Source organism: Mirounga angustirostris, unplaced genomic scaffold (assembly GCF_029215605.1).
Source record: "Mirounga angustirostris isolate CCGP_5_RB_7025 unplaced genomic scaffold, mMirAng1.0.hap1 SCAF_10, whole genome shotgun sequence".
Classification (NCBI taxonomy): Eukaryota; Metazoa; Chordata; class Mammalia; order Carnivora; family Phocidae; genus Mirounga; species Mirounga angustirostris.
The window spans coordinates 36,535,715-36,556,478 of NW_026991718.1; the positions used below are offsets into that span (position 1 = coordinate 36,535,715).

A 20,764-nucleotide genomic window follows, 5' to 3' on the forward strand; every position below is an offset into this window, starting at 1 on the left:
AGATTTTCTGAGTAGAGCAGTGCAAAGGCCCTGAGGTGGAAACGAGCTTGCCGAGGCATGTGGAGAGACACCGAGGAGGTCCAAATCCCGGAGTTCAGTGGACAGAGGAGGGCGCTCCATCTGGGCACAGTTGGCAGGGGCTGGGCGGGATCAGCTCTGTAGGCAGAGTAATAGCCCTCAAAGATGTCTATATTCTCATCCTTGAAACCTGTGAATCTGACCTTGACTGTAGCCCAGTGAAACCCGTGTCGGATTTCTGACCTACAGAACTGTAAGATAATAAACTCATGTTGTTTTAAGCTGCCAAGTTTATGTTGATTTGTTACAGCAGCAACGGGGAAGGAATACACTCTGTCAGCTCCACAGTCAGGAGTTGGCCTTATTCCCACAGGTGGGAAGCCACTGGGGGGTTTAAGCAAGGAAGTGATGCAGTCTGGCCTCTGACCTCTGACCTTGGGAAGCATGGATCAAAGCGGGGAGGGTGAGGACACGGGGAGAGCAGGTGGGACACATGCTGTGGGCCAGGACAGGGTCATTTCAGTCTCGCCAGTGCCCACCCACCCAGAAACACTTGAGACTGTTCGCTGGAGAGTGTAGGAAGATCCGGAAGCATAGCACATCTTTTATTTGGCCTTCACAACCATCCAGGCTAGTTATTGCTCTAAGAATAACGACTCCCAAGACTCCGAACCTCCCACCATGCCCAAGCTCAAAGGAGCCATTTCATCTGTCCCGTTAGCTTTTGCCCAGGCTGCCTGCGGGAATCAGGCCCTCCGTCCACTCCGCCCTCTCTCCTCCCCTTCTTCCAAGTCAAGCACAGGAGACGCAGTTTTCCAGTAAAACCCAGATGTCAATTCTCATAAATCTTGGGTCATGTGTGAACATGCATACACATGTGTGCCACACACCGAAGCAGCCAACAACCCAGTGTGAACGTTCCCGGAAGGGTCTATGTGTGTGTCGGGGGACAGCCTGCAGGGGTTGAGAGGGGCCACCAGCAGACGCGGCGGCCTTCTCTGAGCCCCTCATCCTGGTTCCTGGAGGCTGAAGAAAGAGACGGAACGTGCCTTCCAAACGGACGGGCTAGATGCAGTGTGGCGCACGAGGTAGCCGCACTATCCACCAACTGGGTGTCCCTTAACCTCAGTTTCTCTAGCTGTAAGATGGAGATAATGGTCCCGCCTAATCGGGCTGCAAGGAGGACTAACCGAGAAAAAGAGGGTTCTGCCTTCTACGGCAGTGCCGGACATGAAGTAGGGGATGAGGTAAACACCTGTGGAATCGTGAATACGTGAATGAATGAAAAGGTGCACTGTGTTAAATTTGGCATAACATGCCCCATTTCTGAGGCTCTGAGGTCCTCAAGTTGTGGAGAGAGGGGAGGGGAGGGCCTGCGTACTAGGTGGGCTCCAGCAGGAGACCGAAGCTGGTTGTGCAACACAGGGGTGTGTGTGTGTGTGTGTGTGTGTGTGAGAACTGAGCTCCCTGCTGGGCTGGGCGATATGTTTGCTAAAGATAATGCGGATGCTCCTAAGGCACAACCAGCTCTGCAGGTAAAGGTGGCGACTAGACAAAAGGTTCACCCATGCCTGTGAACGAATAAGGTGGTTCGGGGTAGCGAGATGGACATGACTGTCCTGGCCTCACACTTGTTTCATTCCTTCACTCCTTATTCATCTGTTAGTTTGGTGGTTCATCTAGTCTGAACTCAGATCCTATGCTCAGTGATGCAGATTCCAAATTATCTATAGCTTGTTTTCTGCTCTCACGCGTGCCAAGCGGCCAGGGAAGAAGTGGGCTGGGAGGGTGTCCAGAAGGTGGCCATCAGGGCCAGCAGGGGGTGCTGTAAACCGAGAGGAGTCAGGGATGGACAGAGGTGGCTCTCCGGGGACCCCTCTCTAAAACAGACCCAGCCATCCCATCACATCAGGGTCTGGAGATAGCATGCTGGGGTTTGAACCCTGGACGTGGCACCTACAAAGTGGGCGTAACAGTGTGCCCACATCCTGACGTTGTCATGAGCACCTAAGGAGTTACTTGTATGAGGTGTGATGAAAGTGCTGGCTCTGGGCTCCCTCTGTTGTGATCGCTCCTGTGGTCATTGTAAAAGATCCACAAGAAGGGGGGTTAGGGCGTAAATACAGAATGAGGGACAACCAGCATAACGACGCAAAATGCCCCGAACACCCCAGGGGTCCAGAGCCCCAAAAGGAGGTTCCAGCTGGTGGACTGTGGTGGCTAATTTTATTTGTCCATTTGGCTAGGCCATGGCTCCCAAATATTTGGCCAAACACCTAGAATCTAGATGTTGCTGTGAAGGTATTTTTTTAGATGTGATTAGCATCAAACCAACAGACTTTGAGTGAAGCAGATTGCCTTTCATAATGTGGATGGGCCCCAGCCAGAAGATCGGGATCCCCCAGGATGGAAGGAGTTGTGCCTCCAAACTGCCTTTGGATCCAAGCTACATCAGCTCTTCCCTGGGTCTTCAGCCTGCCACATGCTTTGCAGATTTTGACTTCTCAGCCCCCATAATTGCATGAGCCAGTTCCTTAAAATAAATCTGCCTCTCACCCTCTGTCTCTCTCAATAGGATGTGCACATATACAACGTGCATTCCGTTGGTTCTGTCTCTCTAGAGAACCCTGACGAATACAAGGGCCTCGGGCAAGTCCCCAGGCAAAATTCTCTCACTTTCCCCAGAAGCATCCACTTTCTCTCCTCTTCTTGGGTGCTGGGTAGAGGTCACCGGGACAAGAGAAGTCGAAGGAGTTATAACCCTCTTCCGATGTGGTTTAAAATCAAAATAACTTCTGGAGAAAAAACGTGCACGAATCCGACATGACTCCGACGTGGAGGACTTCAAGCCTTGGCCAGCAGGCACACCTTTGGCGAGGGTGCTCCGTCCTTTCCTAGACCTAAAGGCATCAAAACATCTGTGTTCCCACTAACAAAATGCTGACAGGACACATAGCTGTTGCTTAGACGAAACCAGCTCAAGAGACGGCCCCTCTGAGGCCTGAGGGGTCATCTGTGGCCGCCTGGAGGGCTCTCAGGGTGCTACTGTCCCTCAGGGGGCTCTCGGGAACTGTCACTGTATCAAGACTGCCACTGTAAGGAAGACCATCAAGCCAGGTCACGTGAGAACAAAAGCCTCAAGGACCCCCCCTCTCAACCATGCACACCCCTGGAGTTTCACCCATGCCCTTAGGTGCCTTGAGAGCCAACTCTGGGTCTTGAATTTTATTTATAAATTGAACCCAAGTGGCCAGAAGGCCGGGGCTTAGTGGCAGGGGCGAGACCTACTGGGTTCTGGCATGGTGACCGGGTGAGCTGGGGCAGAGGGCGGGCGCATAACGTCTTTGTCTGTGTCCACCCCTGGCCCGGCAGGTAGGGTCCTGAGATATAAAATGGCCCCGGAGGCCCACCTCTACCAGAGCACTGGTTAGTCTCAGAGAAAGGGGAGTGTCCTGAGCTCTGAGGAGTGTCCATTAGATCCTCCGGAGTAAATATTATGAGAGAATGGGTTGGGGGGAAGGTGGGCAAGATTTCTCTGTCCTATGGCTGCCTTACTTCCAAGAGCCTTTGGGCCTGCGCCTCCACCCTCCCAGCTCTCGGCACTGGCCTGTGTGTTCCAGAACCATCTATGCCACCTCCACCCCAGCTTGGGAACAGCTAGGCAGGGTGACTTCTGTTGCTACTTCTTTCACTGGCTCATGTCTTCTCTGCGAACACTGCCATGGGCCTTGAGTGACATGAAGTGCCCGCCCCTTTGAAGGGTTTGATCAAAGACACTGTAAATCCTGGTCTTTTCTCCTCAGAGATGGAAGAGTTTCACTGCATGTCTCTTCTTGGTTCCATTTCAAAGAAGGTTATTAACTCAAAGAAATGGAAACTATTTTTTGTTATTTATTGTCAGTGGCATAAGCCAGGCGTGGAGCCAGATTTTGAAGGGATGGAAACTTAACACCAGTTGAGGGGATCTCGTCAAGAAAAATATTAAAATTGAGGGCCCCCTCGAGGAGCCCTGGAAAAGGGCTGTGAAGGTAGGGGCCCTGATGCGGTGACTTCCTCAGCCTCTGGGGTATGCCCTTCCGTCCCAGCGTGGAGCCCTCCCCCCTCGCCAGCCCCGCCTGGATTTGACCTTCGCCCAGCCATGGCTTCGGGGAGCCTTCCCACCGGAATGGGAGGTTGGCTGTGAAAGGGCACATGGAGCCTGTGGTGGCTTTTTACAGTTGGGGCTGAGACCTTGAGATGGGCAGGGGTGCCCCAAGGGTGACACGGAGGGTCGGGCCTGCTTCCTGGCCCCCAGCCCCGGAGGCCCTCGCAGCCCCCTCGGACCGGCTGCCAAGGGCTACATGGACAAAGGGGAAATGACTTGTTTCCCCTGCCACTGCTCCTCGTGGCCCAGAGCAAGAGGGGGTAGGGGTGTGGGAGGGGAGAGGAGCTGACAAATGGAGCCCCTTCCCCAGACTGAAAAGAACACAGGGGTCAGAAGTGAAATCGAGGCCCAGGGTCCTAGGAGTTGCTGTGCTTGTTGACATGGAAATGATGCCAAGCCCCGGTGTGGAGAAAAAAGAGCTGATCAAGGACGGGCATTCTGTGGTCCGGGGTATGCAAGATGATGCTTGTATGCGTGTGCATGTGTGTCTGATCCAACAGTTAAAGACAAACAAAAAGTTAACAGTGCTTGTCTCTGATCATGGGACTCGTTCTTTGTTTTGATGTGTTTTGAGGATTTTGAATTGTTTGGCAGGGAGTGTGCTTTATTTTTACGATCAAGCAAAAGGAGAACGCTTTCTCAGTTTGGAAAGGGGAAGCATGTAGCTCCTCAGTCCCCTCCAATGACCTGTTTTGTTCCCATGATGCAGACGTCTGGAGCACTTGACTTGACTTGGTCTGTAAGGATGCCCGCCTCAGCACCCAGCTCTGCAGATGAACCCAGTTATTGCCTGTGCCGAAGTCCCACAACAGGCGACGGATTCTGAGCATGGCTCTCGAGGGATCCATTTCTAGCCCTTTGGGAGCAAAGAATCCCATATTAGTAGCAACTGCCAAACAGACCCATCAAACCTCATATCAAAAGGCTAGAATTTTCTCCGTTCCCTGGCACCCTCCCTGGCCCTGACTCCAGCATCCTGGCTTGTCAAGAGCACAAGGATCTTTCTTTCTTTTTTTTTTTTTAATCTTGGGAATTTTATTTCATTTATTTTTTTCCAGTTTTATTGAGATATAATTGACATCTATATCAATATATGATATATTGACATATATTGATATATGTGTCTATGTTGTGAAATAATCACCACGGTATGTTTAGTTAGCATCACCTTACATAGTTACAAGTTGTTTTTCTCTTGTAATGAGAACTTTTAAGATCTACTCTCTCAGCAACTTTAAAATATACAATACAGTGCAGTTAACTATAGTCATATGCTGTACAGCACATCCCCAGAACTTATTTATCTTATAACCGGAGGTTGGTACCTTTTGACCCCCTTCATGCCTTTCCTCCACCACCCCCCCACCCCTTGACTCAGGCAGCCGCCAATCTGTTTGCTGTTATCTGTGTGTTTGGTATTTTAGATTTCACATATAAGTGAGATCGTACAGTATTTGTCTTTGTCTGATTTATTTCACTTAGCATAATGCCCTCAAGCTCTAACCGTGTCTCAAATAGCAAGATTTTCTTCTTTTTCTATGGCTGTGTAATATTCCATCGTTTATATATACCACCTTTTTTTTATCCTTTCATCCATTGGTGGGCACTGAGATTGCTTCCACATCTTGGCTAGTGTGAACAATGCTACAACAAACATGGGGGTGCAGATGTCTTTCCGAGAGAGTGATTCTGTATCCTTTGAATATATCCCCAGAAGTAGAATTGCTGGATGATATGGTAGTTCCATTTTTAATTTTTTGAGGAACCTCCACACTGTTTTCCACAGTGGCTGCACCAGTTTGCATTCCCCCCAACAGTGCACAAGGGTTCCTTTTCCCCACATCCTCGCCAACACTTGTTATTTCTTGTCCTTTTGATAATAGCCATTCCAACAAGTATGAGGTGATCTCATTGTGGTTTTGATTTGCATTTCCCTGATGATAAGTGATGCTGTGCATCTTTTCACATACCTGTGGACTGTCTAGATGTCTTCTTTGGAAAAATGTCTATTCAGTTCCTCTGCCCATTTTTTAATTAGATTTTTTTTTTTTTTGCTATCAAATTAAATGTGTTCTTTACGTATTTTGGATATTAACCCATTATGAGATATATGATTTGCAAATATTTTCTCCCATTCTGTAGGTTGCTTTTTCATCTTGTTGATGGTTTTCTTTGCTATGCTGATGCTTTTTTAATTTGATGTAATCCTGCTTGTTTATTTTTGCTTTTGTTGCCTTTGCTTTTGGTGTCAGATCCAAAAAATCATTGCCAAGAATGATGTCAAGAAGCTTATCCCTGATGTTGTCCTCTAGGAGTTTTATGGTTTCGAGTCTTACGTTCAAGTCTTTAATCCAGTTTGAGTTAGTTTTTGTGTATGGTGTAAGATAGAGGTCTAGTTTCATCCTTTTGCGTGTGGCTGTCCCGTGCTCCCAACACCATTTATTGAAGAGACTGTTCTTTCCCCCATTGTGTGTTCTTACTTCCTTTGTCCTAAATTAATTGAGCATAAGTGCATGGGTTTATTTCTGGGCTCACAAAGTTCTTTCTTACACTTACATTGTTCTGTTAGCCTCACCCCAGTGAGATTGGAGGCAGGGATGGGCCAGGGTTTCAAGACTTTCCGTCAGTAAGTCCGCCTGAAACCCTACCATCGCCCTCTCCACCCTGCTGTGCTCGGTCTTGAAGGTATTTCCGTTGTGACTGGCCAGGTGAGCACATCTCACCCGTAGTGAGCCTTGAGAGGTTGGTGCCCATTGTCCACTGAAGGGTGCTGGGAAGGGCTCCGAAAAGTGTCACTAGGAGCAGAGGACAGCTGTGCCTGGGCCCAGCAGCCAGCTGGACACACTTGGCTGCCCAGTGGCCGAGTGGAACCTAGGCCTCTTTTCCTCCACATAGTCTGACCTTCTTTCTCTGCTTACCAGAGCCCCATGGTGCCACCCCCAGGCTCTTGGCAGAGGCCTTGCCACTGGTCTCTCCCCCACTTCAAAATGTGGCCCTTCCGTGTCCCCCAGGGCAGCTGTGGCCCGGAGAACCCTCTCCCAGCTGTTGGGGCCCTGGCCGCCTTCTACAAAAGGGTGGCAGCTACTTGCCTGGCTCAATGTGGCCAGGGAGGTTTCCTCCACTCCCTCCCCACTTCCTGCCCCCACTGCCATGCTCCCTCACCTGACCTTGCACAGGAGTCAGAAGTCCGCTCCTGTGGGACATTCTGCTTGGGTCACAGACTTATCAATTGCTAGTGCCAATCAATCAATATGACCATTCACCACACAGGGATGTGTGAAGAACAGATGAGACAGGGCCTAAGACAGTCCACTGGGGCACATACAGCCGAGGGGTTTGGGGGTTGGGGGTGGTGGCTCTGGGATGGAAGTCACCAGGGTTCCCATTTTGGCTCTCTCCCTCCTAAGCTGCGTGAGGTAGGGAGTGTTGCTTGACTTTCACCCTATGTATTTTCATCTATGAAAGAGAGACAGTCCCAGGCCTTCACAGGGTTGCTCCCAGCCAGTAGTAGGTTTTGAAGCGTACTTAGCTTTGTAAACTGTGAGGAACTTCACAAATGTGAATTACACACAAGTCACGAAACCGTCTATAAAAACGGCTTCTCATCACGTCTCGGCCTTTTGGCTGAGATCAAGTATATAAGCAGCCTCTTCTTTTTCTTTAAGGGAGGGGATGTGGGTGTGGGAAATCAGGTCTGGGTAGGATGGCCTTGCAGTGCTGGGCAGGTAGGGGATTGATGGCAGGAGGTCACTGTCCAGGTGCCCCAGAACCCGCGTGGGAAGGACCACAATGGGGGAGAAAGAAGGAAAACAAACAAAACTTCTCTTCCCAGCAGTTGCATTTGGGGCTAGGCCCAGCCAGGCCCTGGTAGGGTGGAGGCCAAGGAGCTCCCAGGGATTAACAAGTTCCAGGGGCAACTGGGGATTCAGCTGTGTCAAAAGCATCCATTGAGTCAGGCCAGTGAGTCATCTGGTGAAATCCCCAAGGTGCCGCGGCCTGGCAGCCTCCCTGGGAGAACGGCCATGGCTCTGTCACCACCACCGCTGGGCCCCACTGGCGAGCCTGGAAGCCACCCAGCCTGCGGTGGCCACGCGACTCCCAGCCGCCCTGTCGCCTTTCAGAAAAATTTTTAAAAGATAAAAACCAGGACTCGTTGTAGAAAAAAATTGGGTATAAAAAATAAAATTAAAAATGATCCCTGAGCCTGTCCCTGGAGATAATAACCCTCACTATCTTCTTGATGTTCTCCTTTGTTCTGTGCAGGGGATGGGAGTCAGGTTAGGCAAGGCTATGCCGAGGTAACGCACGGCCCCCAGGTGGTGCCCCCCAAGGCCAAGGGCCTACTGTGTTCACCCCCTTCTTTACTCCTTTCCACGTCCTGGCTCTTAAAGGTAATTGAGACTGGAAAGCTTGAGATGTTTCTCCCTAAGTGTGATGCTGGGTGTTGCTTTAAGTGAGATAGTCTTTATCATGATAAGCAGGTGCCACCTCGTTCTGGTTTTTAAGCTTTCTCGAGACCGTCGGAACAGGGCGCTGACTGTCACTGAACGCTTCTTTAACTCTACCGAGTTTCTTTGGTCTTTGCCTTGGTCCATTTTTAAAAGTACAGGAAGCATGGAGCTTTCCTGTTTCGCCTGTTTTGTATGTTTTATCATCCATCTGTTTTTAACAATGTTCGAGAGAGAAAGAAAGAACGAGAACACCAAGCCCAGGTTGCAGAGCATGAATTCAGAGCGGAGGATGAAGGAGTTTTCTGAAGGAACAGACGACTGATTCTAAGGCACTTTGGGCTGAACGAACCGTTCAACCACCCGATCACTGAGAATCACCAATTCTGCTCTTGGCTCTGAAAAGCAGGAGCTTTGTCTTTGTTGGGAAGCGAACTGGCGCTGTGATCTGTGTGCTCGGGGGGCCTCCGTCTGGTGACCTGACTCAGTGCCAGATGTCGGGGCGGCTGGTGAGGCGGTGTAGCGAGCCGCGGGGGCATCGGGGGGCTTCCGGAAGCTGAGAGCGAGCGTGTGGCACTGAAGGAGCCACAGTGGTGGCGGTGGTGACCCTTTCTCCCCCCAGAACTGTCTCAACAAACAGCAGCTCCTCACGGCCATCCGCCAGCTGCAGCAGGTGCTGAAGGGCCAGGAGGCCCGCTTCGCCGAGGGCATCCGCAACATGAAGAGCCGGCTGGCAGCGCTGCATAATTCCGTGAACAGAGTGGGCCCAGATGCCCCCCCAGGTGGGTCCCCACGTCTGCACTGCCAGGGCCACACGACACGCAGGCCCTTCCCCTGTGGGTTCTCTCCCCATCCCCCCGTGCCCACGCCTCCCCCGTCCCAAGGTAGATCCCAGGCCTTTCCCTGCCTTGCCTCCCGTCGGGGGCCCATACGGCAACCCCGGTTGGTGGGAACACGCCGTGAGGACGTTAAAAAAGCAGCCGCTGGTTCTCCTCTCCCACATCTGAACGTCACCCACTTGCTCTCAGACCTGTTCATTCTAGGCTCGATAGCTCTCGTCCACATATCATCCTTACAGAATTGTCGAAAGCCACGGCTCCGAGAGCTTGAGCTGCTTTCCCCTTCCCTGTCCCCACCCAGGCGACTCCAGCTGGTTCCTTTTTTTTTTTTTTTCAATTTTTTTTTGAGATTTTATTTATTTGTCAGAGAGGGGAGCACAAGCTGGGGGGGGGCAGGCAGAGGGAGAAGCAGGCCCCCCACTGAGTACAGAGCCCAATGCGGGACTCGATCGCAGGACCCGATTGCAGGACCCTGGGATCATGACCTCAGCCGAAGGCAGACGCTTAACTACCTGAGCCACCCAGGGCCCCCCCTTTTTTAAAATTTTATAGACTATCTTTTTCTAGCAGTTTTAAGTTCACAGCAAAACTGAAAGGAAAGCACAGAGAGCTCCCGCCCCGAACACACACACAGCCTCCCCTCCACCACCGTCCAGCACCCGTGTGGCAAGCCTGCGGCAACCCACAACACACTGGCAACAGCTTCTCAGGCATGACAGTCAGTCCTCTGACGAGAGTCCCCCATTGGTGGTGCTGGGGTGGGGGTTGCTGCTAAGGGCAATTCCGTTTGGTGAGGTTCCAGGGGGTCCCCCAGATGCCCTCCCGGCAGGTAGGACTGACAGACACTGGCCATTTTCCTGGTGGTCGCAGATACAGCTTTCGCTGTGGGGCCACTGGATGGGGGACTGGATTTCTTCCACCTGGCTTCCAGGGCGACAGGGGGCAGGGGGGCAGTTGTCATGTTTGTTCGAAGTCATGAACCTAGGGAATATCTGATGTCATTTACTCACTCAAGACACATTTATCAAGGGCCCTCTGTTGTGTGAGATGAAGTTTCCAGGGAAGGCGTTGGATTTCCTACCTCTTCAGAGAGTGTGGTAGCAGATCCCGAGTCTCACCAGCACCAGGTCATCAGCTGCTGTTTTTCTTGGCTGCCCAGGTGCAGAGCTAGACCTACCCGCCAGAGTCCTCACACTTTCCAAGGCACCGTGAGGCCCCAGCCTTCAGGGGGGCTCACCGCAGCCAGATTCCGAGAGGCAGACTGGGCATCCTTCCTTTGTGCTACAGATGAGGAAACTGAGGCCAAGAGAAGTGAGTTAGCAGTACTAGGTACCAGATCTGATTTTTCTTTCCTGCTAGAGGCTCAACGGCACAGAGCCTTTCTGCTTTCCTAGGATCACAGCTCCTATGGTCCCTGGGAGCTTCGAAGAAGGACTTGCAAGAGATCATTCATAAAACTGCCCTGCCTGTAAAAAAACCAAACAAACAAACAAACTCCCCTGCCTGTGTTAGAGGCCTCTGTCCGCTAGAATAGACAGACAGGTAGTTCCTGTTACATTGCTGATCCTCTTAGTGCCAGATTCAGGGTCTTTCTTCCTTGAACCATACAAGACTTTTTAAAGTGGCCAATTCTCTTTTTAGGTATTGCCACGGTGCATCTTTCTCTCCCATGTGTTGGACATGGAGGCAAGCAGCTGTCAGGGTCCCCACCGCAGGGCCGGGGCTGGGGCTGCTGGGCCTGTACCTGGAGGAGCCAGGAAGCTTGCAGGTTATAGGGAAATGATCATTTACTTTTTTTTTTTTAAAGGGCATTTGCTGGGAGTCAGGAAGAATCATTTCTAGTCCTGGAGAATTCTTGGCCTTCCTCTTTCTGGCTTCTAAGAATCACCCTCCTATTTTCCCAGCCTTTCTCTCTGGGGAACATCACACCCGATCAGCGTCAGGGCTTCTGCAGGCAGCCTGATTCCATTCGTGTTCCCGAATCTCTAGGATTGCTTCACTGCTGAGCTCGTGCCCTACACAGTAACCTCACTCCAGACGGTGCGGGGAGCTTCCCCGTGGCCCTGGGGAAGCTCATCGTGAACCAGCCAAGGGGCACGTCCTTCCACTGGACAGAGGCCTGTGGCTCCCATCTGAGAAGTGACTGCAAATTGATTTTTCATTGATCTCTGCCCATTTATTAAACCCACTAACATTTACTGAGCTCCTACTGTGTGCCCGATGCTGTTGCATTTCCTCAGGTATGATTCACCTGTGAGTTGCTCCAGCAGGTAGAATTTCTTTTTGGAAGATTTTAAAGATTTCTCATCCCCAAAGAGACCCTACTCCTTTCCCCCCAGGGCATCTAAAATCCCTTTCAGCACAATAAAGTAGTTGATATTTTTTTTTTTAAATGTTCTTTTTTTTTTAAGATTTTATTTATTTATTTGAGAGAGAGAGAGAGAGCATGAGGGGGGGAGGGTCAGAGGGAGAAGCAGACTCCTCGCTGAGCAAGGTGCCCGATGCGGGACTCGAGCCCGGGACTCCAGGATCATGACCTGAGCCGAAGGCAGTCGCTTAACCAACTGAGCCACCCAGGCGCCCTAAAGTAGTTGATATTTTAAAAGAGGTATAAAGGTGTTTATTTGCAGGGACTGAGCCGGCAGCCTGGGAGCAGCCACGCACGGGGATGTGAGCTCACAGTCGCTTCCATCTCACAAAGTGATTACCACTGGGGGCCGCGTCAAAGCTTTACTAAGGGAAAGGGGCGTAGCCATGGTCCCCCGGTAACCAGAGGGCACTGCGAGTACTCGGAGGGGTCGGCTCGTGCCCGGCCGCCCAGGCCCGCCTGCCGAGGCTGCTCTGCAGGACGTGGGTGGGATTCGTGGGCAGAGCAGGGCCTGCCTGCTGCCTTCTGGGACGGGGCGGCCCGTCAGGGTCCCAGACGCCTCCCGATCACCATGTGCACAGATGTTCCCAGCATAGCAGACACTGAGTGACTCTGTCACTCACTGTAACTGTCACAGCCGAAGCAACACCTCTTTCCCATCTGTCTAAAACCGGAAGAGCATTTTCACAAATGACACTTGCAACTTACTTTAAAGCATTGTAGGGGTGCCTGGGTGGCTCGGTCAGTTAAGCGTCTGCCTTCGGCTCAGGTCATGATCCCAGGGTCCCGGGATCGAGCCCCGCATCGGGCTCCCTGCTCTGCAGGGAGTCTGCTTCTCCCTCTCCCTCTGCTCCTCTCCCCACCCCGCCCGCTCGTGCTTCCTCTCTCACTTGTGCTCTCTCTCTCAAATAAATAAATAAAATCTTAAAAAAAAAAAAAGGCATCTTAGAAGTGGCTGTGAATTTCCAACTAAACAAAATCCAAATCCAACCTGTCCCACCTTTGGGACTTTGATTCAACAAGTGCTGGCCGTGGGAGGCAGCCAGCCGCAGGGAGAGGAGCAGTGGGGAGGCTCTCTGTCTCCCTGCGGCCAGCAGCGCACATCGGGAAGTCCGCTCTGCTCTGCCTTCATGGCACAGCCAGCTTTTCAGCCGCCCATCTCCGCTCCCAGCTCCTGCCCTTGTCCACACCACCTTCATCTCTGGCTTCTGCCTCCTCTCCTTCCTGCCTCACACCTGACACTTCATGCTCAGGCTGCAGCTGGCTGGTGCTGTCACCATGGAAGTCGGCTGCTTCATGCCTCGGCTCAAACCCTGTCTGGCTCCCTGATGCCTCTCTGACTTAATCCCCAACTGCTTTCCAGCTAGTCCACTCTACTACAGCCACTGTGCTACCCTTGACATTCCTCAGACCTGCCAGGCACACTCCCACCACAGGGCCTTTGCACCAGCTTGTTCCCTCTGCCCTTCCCAGATATCTGCATGCTTATGCCTTCATTTCTTCAACTCTGCCCCCATGAGGCTTACCCTGACCACATGCAAAATGGACCTCCTCCCCTGGCCTCCCCAACACTACTCCCTACCTTATCTTCTGCACGACACTTACCACTTCTTAGCACACTCTGCCACCTGCTTATGGATCTTCGTTATTGGTGGGCAGCGTTCCTGTTAGAAGGGGGCTTCCTGAGAGCTGAGTTTTGTCTGTTTTGTTCACTGTCCCAAGCACCTAATCTAGTGCCTGGCTCATGGTAAGCCACTCAATACAAAATTTTTCGTTTGTTCATTTGTTCAAGATCATTTATTGGGCACTCACTGTGTGCCAGGCACTGGGCTGGTGCTGGGGCCACATCAGGGATGAGAGGTTAGGTGAAGTCCCTGCCCTCTTGAGTGCCTTTGGAGGGAGAACGCTGACAACAAACATGGAAACAAATACGTCAAGAAGCCAACTCCAATAATTACACATGCTAAGAAGAAAGCAAAGTGAGCTCAAGGGGTAGAGAGTGCCTGGGGAGGTTTTAGCTAAGTGAGGTGGCCAGACAACACTCTGGGAGGTGGTAGCATTCGAGTTGAGACCTGAAGAATGAGAAGGAGCCAGAGAGGGGACGTTCTGGCGAAAGAACATTCCAGGCCAAGAAAAGAGCAAAAGCCAAGGCCTAGAGATGGGCCTGACCCTGGCCTGTTCAGAAGGCCTAAGAAACCCAGCAGGGCTAGACCTCCTGGGAGGCGGGAGTAGGTGGGCCTGCCGCACCCGGTGGAGGGGAGGTCCCCAGCTCTGACCCTCCCACACTGCCAGGCCCTGCACCCAACCCTCAGTGTCTCTGAGGCGCCAGCTCAGCTTTCACTAGTGGGCACATATTACCCATGCCCAGGAGTGCTTTGAGGATTCCATGAGTCATAGCATTAAAAATGTCCAGCCCCATGCATAGCCTGGAGGAGGCACTCATCACAGGAGCACTCAGAGATGAGAAGCCTTGTAACTGAGAGAGATGTTAAATGACCGTAGTCCTTCGTTTTGTCCTTACAGTGTCCTGCCCTGCTCTGAATGCCCCCCCGGATGGCAGAAAGTTTGGAAGCAAGTACTTAGTGGATCACGAAGTCCATTTTACCTGCAACCCTGGGTTCCGGCTGGTTGGGCCCACCAGCGTGGTGTGTCTTCCCAATGGCACCTGGACGGGGGAGCAGCCCCACTGTAGAGGTACAGACCCTCCTTCTCTGCTGGATAGAAAGGGTCATTCTGTGGGACACTTTCTGCCTGATTCATCCACCATTCCTCAGCTGCAGGATAGTGGCCCGCATGTCTGATGACTCACCTCCGGGCCAGGCCTGGGCTGGCCTGCATGAGCTCAGCCAAACCCTCTCACCAATTTAGTCTTGTTTTTGCATATGGGGAAATCAAGGCATGGAGAGATGGAGGAACTTGCCCCAGACCATCGAGCTGGGGAGCAGGCTAAGCTGATTCACTCCCAGACACTCTGACCCCAGAGTCTGTGCTCCTCTGCTCTGGACACTGGTGGTGGGCTCTTACCATGTTCTGGGGCTGTAGTTCGAAAGGCGGCTGATGACCTGTGGGGTTAAGGAAGTTCCCAGGTGTTTTTTGTGTCTGCTTTGGGACTTGGTGTAGACAGGATCCAGGAGAGACCACTGGGATGGGGAGTGGACATGAAAAGGTTTCTCTTCTCTCTGTGCTCGGCTCAACAGCAGTACTTTCTTGATGTAGAGGAAAATCAGACTTGGCATTCTCTATCAGAAGAGGCTTTTCAAAAGTCTATGGTCAGAAAGTCATGGATACCAGTCATTTTTAGAGCAGGGCTCACAGGACGTCTGCTGGGGCAGAATGTTCATGATTTTAGCCCAAGAGTTGAAAGGGAAATGCAAGTGTTACATAAGTAAGTATGTTGTCAGGAGCAGTGTGGAGAGGACTTGAATGCATAAAGAACTTGAAAACATAACAGAACATTAGAAAATATATCATCTCGGGGTGCCTGGGTGGTTCAGTCGGTTAAGTGTCCGACTCTTGATTTCGGCTCAGGTCATGATCTCGGGGTTGTGAGATCAAACCCTGCATTGGGCTCCGCACTTAGCGTGGAGCCTGCTCAAGATTCTCTCTCTCTCCCTCTCCCTCTGCCGCTCTCCCCTCCTCTCTCTCTAATAAAAAAAAGAAAATATGTCATCTCTAAAGAGAGATTGTGTGGACTGACGTGTGCAGACCTGGCAGCCAGAACCACATTCATGGATTTAGACTTCTGTTTCCCATCTCTTGGGAAAAACAATGGTTTGAAGGTTGATTGCAGGTACCAGCTCTCAGACCTAGCTGGGAACCAGCCAGGAAATACAAGCCATGTAAGTGGCAAACATGCCAGGGGAAATGCCAGTATCTCGATTTACCCTTGACCCGGAAAAATCTCCAGCCAGGGTAAGCACCTTATAGGTGACAAACTATGGCAGCAGAGGTGGGAACACAATGGCATCTCATGGTCATTGCTTTGGAAGTCTGTATTTTTCTTACAGATTGAGTTACAGACCCCAGTTGATTTCTTTCTCACAGCACTCAGGTGCTCCGATGGCCGCATCATCCTCTATGGGGTGCCCCCTGCAGCTTACCTGGCCACGCCCCGGATCATGGCCCCCCAGATGGCGGTCAACTCCCTACCACCAAAAATGGCGCTGGCAAGGTCTTCTGATCTCCCCTCTTTGTCTCCGGGACTGTCTCTCTGGGTTTGGAGTTAGGGGCACCTGGCCATATGCCCACTTCCTTTGAACCAAGCGTGGCTGCTCTTCAGACGGGCTGCCCCAGCCCACTCTCCAAGCAGGGCTGTGCACAGAAACACGTTTTGCCCATGTGCTGTTTTCTGTCTTGCTCGGGTATTGTCCATGTAGTCTGTCCTCAGTAGTGATATGCATTTACAGTGAGCACGATGTGCTTTCAATGAAAAGATGAGTTCATCAGAGGAGCTAACTGAAAGCATGCATTTTTAGGCAAACGAGTAAGAAACATCAGAGGCTCAGGAACATAGTCACAAGGGATGGCTTGACCAAAGGAACGCAGAGGGGCTCAACAATGGTAGGAACCCAAAATGCTCCAGCTCCATCTTAGCAGCTGACTAGGACGCCTCCCCAGAGGATCCTGGGCGCGTCTGCCAGCTTCCCTCTTGAGCCTGCATGCATTAGGTATATATCAGCGCCTTGCCTCCCTGCCGCAGGACCCCCTCCGTGGAAAAGAGGGTCCTACCCTATCGTGCTTTGTGTGCCGTGGTTCTCAAACTTCCAGGTGCTCCAGAGTCACCAAGAAAGCTTGTGAAAGGCAGGTTCTGAGGCCTCAAAAGACCTATTGTGTTGGGTGAGATCTTTACAGATGAGACTTTCGCAATCTACATTTTCAATGTGATTCTGACGTTCACTAAACCTTGAGAAACACCACACTGCTGGTTCTTGCCACTGCCAGAAGGAGAAGATATTGAGAATTTTGCAGCGCTGATGCACTTTGGGCCCTCACCAGTCAGAAAGCTGCCTGCAGTGAGCCAACAGTAGGGCCATGTCCTGAGTGTGTGTCCACCCTGGCTAGGTGAGACTTACTGCACATGCTCACCTCCACCTGCAGGGACATTTTGGGAAGGCCAGGCTAGCCCTTACAAAGATCAGGGCACCCAGCCCCACTGAGCAGTCTCCTTTCCTAAGATGTGGAGAGCAGACTTTTCCTGAAGGACCAACGCCAAGTATGGCCAGCAGATCTCCTGGCCTTCCTCATTGTCCAACGTGGGCCACTTCCTGACTCTCGCCCTTGAACTTACCACCTCATTCCAGATTTGCGGTGTGTTCTTTGTCTCCCCTCCTCCTTGGCCTCCTTCCTGGCCATGTGTCCTTCTTCCCTGACTCCCCTGCCTGACTGCTTGGCATAGCCCACCCTGGACATCTACTGGGGCCACATTCACTATCTAAACCCCGGGGAAGATTGGCTCAGGGTACAAGGCTGTGGCCAGTCCACAGGGAGATCTCAGATGGATATGTGTCATCTCTTTAAAAGTAAATGAGGCATGGGAGTTCACCGTGGGGTGGTGACGGGAAAAACAAAAACCAAAACCTCTGATATGTCACAGCCCAGGGGCTCAACCACCTACGGGCACATGACCTCTCCCCAGGTTCGTGGATGGTGCCTGCGTGGACACTTCCGTCCTCAGCAGGAATTTGACTAATGGATGTTGTGTCTCCAGTAAGAACCTCAAAGAGATGCCACCCAAGCTTGTCAGGAGGGAGAAGGAGAGCTTCAATCTGCTGTTTGGGGACCTCTTGTAACAGTGTTAACAGTGTGGGCAGGACATGAGCTGGGGTTCAACAATCCAGTGACCTCCACACGCACACACACACCTCAGAGTGGCCTAGAATCTTAGCTACGCATGCATCTGATTCATTTTCCATATCTGCAGTCTTGTGGTCATTGTGTTGTGACCACAGAGGGAAAAGAATCTTCTTAATCACAGGGGATCCGTTTCAAGACCCAAAATGTCAGTGACAGTGAAAGATTTAGCAGCTCTTCAATGCTTGCCCCTCACCCCATCCCCAGGCAGCTGTTCAGAAAGAGGGTGACGAACCCAACTTGGCATAAAAGGAAATTACACATAATCCTGCCATTAAAAAGCCCTGTGGGCAGAGGTAGGCTCCAGAGCTCCAAAATGGAAAACAGCCTTTTGGCTCCCCGGGTTATTTCCCTTTTCTTTCTTTCTTGGAAGGGCATGTTTTTAAGATCTGAAGCATTCTGCCTTGGGAGAACCATTGCCACAGACCTTGTTGCTTTGACAACATTGGTAACCAAAGAAAAAACTTGAGAGAAATAAATAACTTTTTTCCTTACTCCCATTCTGGGAAAAAAAGAATTGTTTTTGGCAGTCACTCCCTCCCCCCCCTTTTTTTTAACCTTTATTCATTCATTCATCCAATTTTCATTGAACACCAGCTATGCACAAAAGGTTGCACCAGGTGCTAGAGATTCAGGCTGAATCTAAGAGACACTGCCCAACCTCGTGGGGCTCACCTGCTAAGGTGGAAACAAGCAAAACAGAGAGGCAAATGGAAAGGTAAAGAAACGGGGGTTTGTGCTCAGTGCCTTGAAGGGATCTACTCAGGGGCTGAGAATCTATACGATGGGGGGCAGGAACATGGGAGGGCCTCTCTGAGGTGGTCACGGGGATGCAGAGACGTGGAAGGGTGTGCAGGGTCTGGTCATGTGATGAGTGGGGTGGGGTGGGTGGCCGGGGAAAGATGCTGTCCCAGGAAGAGGGAGTAACACGTGCAAAGAGGCCCTAAGGAAGGGAAGAACTTGGCATGTTTGAGGAAACGGAAAAAGAAAGTGCAAACAGAGCCTTGCTGCTGGAGCAGGTGGAGCTGAGCGTGAGCCCGGAGAGGTGGGGAGGCACACAGCCAGCCGCTGCAGCCCCGGAGGCCAGGCGGGAGGCGGGACTGTAGTTGGAGCCCAGGAAACAGGTGTACGGAGAGGGGGGCGTGGTAATTGGACAGTGCGCGGGGGGGCGGGGGGGGCGGCAGGAAGGGAGCCGGGAAACCACTTGGGGGCTACTGAAGTCCGGCGGGGCGCATGGAAGAACAGTCAGGGCTCCCCGACTCCGCTTGAATGTTGGGGCGCATGGTGTCATTTATAGAGATAGTGAAGACTGAGCGACGAGTGTAGGTTTGTTTTCAAGCAACCTGTGTGGGGGTCATTGAGCAGAACTCCACTTTGGACATGTTAAGTTAAGAGTCTGTACGACATCCTAGTGGAGAACCATTAATTCCACCACGGAGATCATGGAGCAGAACCCCATGTTACCCATCCCAGCGAGGGCTCCGGGCACTTCTGCCCATGGCATCTTCGTCCTGGAGTTACCCAGGAAAACACAGCATGGTCAGATGCTGGATGGGACACTTGGCTCACGTAGGGAAGAGACAGAGCAAGATCGGCCTCAGTGGTGGGGGCCGGTTAGGGTGGCCAGCAGCTGACACAGGGCAATTCCTGGGGGGGGGAGCACCCCTCTCGTGCTGCAGGGGAGGGACCCTCCAGCCCCTTCCAATGGAGTCTGAAAGACTGAAAGCTGAGGGCCGGTGAGTGTGAGCAAGGAGAGGTGGGGAGACACACAGGACAGCCCGTGCAGCCTCGGAGGTTCTAGGAGCAGAACAAAAGAATGGCTCATGGAGCATGACGCAGGGACAGGAAAGCCCCCAGGAGGTGGTAAGCCTTGCACAGGCGGTGTGGGCTCTTTACCTCATGTTAAGGAAGCAGTCCAGGCCCAAGGCCCATTCTTCTTCGGCCAAATGGGGCTCCACCGACTGCAGGCCTGAGACTACCTTTCCCAACAGAGAAGTCAGGTGGACAGTGGGAGGGTGGGAGATACACACTTGGGAATTACTAGCCTAATGAGAGGACTGAAATCCACGCACCGTGGTGGGAGCAGTGGTGAGGAGAGGGTAGAGACAGAAAAGAAGTGGCTCCAGACCCAAAGGGCACAGAGAGGTCAGATGGGGAGGAAGGGCGCAGGAGATAGGAGGAGCCTGCGGAGGCTGGAGCCCCAGGGAACTGGAAAAGCAGGGCTGTGACTCTGGATCGAGGGCTTGGAAGGGTATTTTGCAGGCAGAATAGAGCACACTTTGCTCACCTGCTGCATTCGAGGCCTTTCCTCAGAAACCTCGAAAAAAGGATTTGAGTTGAAAGAGCTTCCTTCACTACAGTAGCCTCTTAGTAGTTACTGAGTGACTGGCTGGCTAACTCACCGAATGATCAAATGAATGAATGAATGAGGCATTATGTTTAAGAAACTGTGAATTTTTGGGGCACCTGGGTGGCTCAGTCGGTTAAGCCGCTGCCTTCGGCTCAGGTCATGGTCCCAGGGTCCTGGGATCGAGCCCCACATCGGGCTCCCTGCTCGGCGGGGAGCCTGCTTCTCCCTCTGCCTCTGCCTGCCTCTCTGCCTATTGTTCTCTCTCTCTCTCTGTCAAATAAATAAATAAAATCTTAAAAAAAAAAAGAAACTGTGAATTTCCTTCCAGACTTCTATCTAGGCATATGTACACAAGTCTTCCATAGTCAGCATCATCTGTGTATAGATCTTTAACACAAGCAAATCTTCATTAACTCTTCCTTCTAAACATAACCTTTAATGATTACGAAGCACATCCTCCTAAGGGCTATTCTACACTTTTTAAAAAAAGATTTTATTTGTTTATTAGAGAGAGAGAGCACAAGCAGGGAAAGCAGCAGGCAGAGGGAGAGGGAGAGGGAGAAGCAGGCTCCCCGCTGAGCAGGGAGCCCAGTGCCGGCCTCCATCCCAGGACCACGGGATCATGACCTGAGCCTAAGTCAGACGCTCAACTGACTGAGCCACCCAGGTGTCCCCAGGGCTATTCGACATTCTACTGAACTATTCCTTTGTTGTGTCCAGGTTTTCATAATCATAAATAAGGCCAAG

At 51.7% G+C, this 20,764-nt stretch overlaps 1 protein-coding gene across 3 annotated transcripts in view; it reads left to right on the plus strand.

Annotated features, from left to right (window-relative positions):
- FBLN7 (fibulin 7) overlaps positions 1-20,764 on the plus strand; it is a 48,863-nt gene that overhangs the window by 12,832 nt on the left and 15,267 nt on the right. For 2 of the 3 annotated variants that reach the window (XM_045884551.3, XM_064572208.1), the window contains exons 2-3: positions 9,233-9,392; positions 14,341-14,511. In XM_045884551.3, the coding sequence (XP_045740507.1) occupies positions 9,233-9,392; positions 14,341-14,511 (331 nt within the window). The remainder of the gene's footprint in view (positions 1-9,232; positions 9,393-14,340; positions 14,512-20,764) is intronic. The other variant, XM_064572209.1, reaches the window with a different exon arrangement.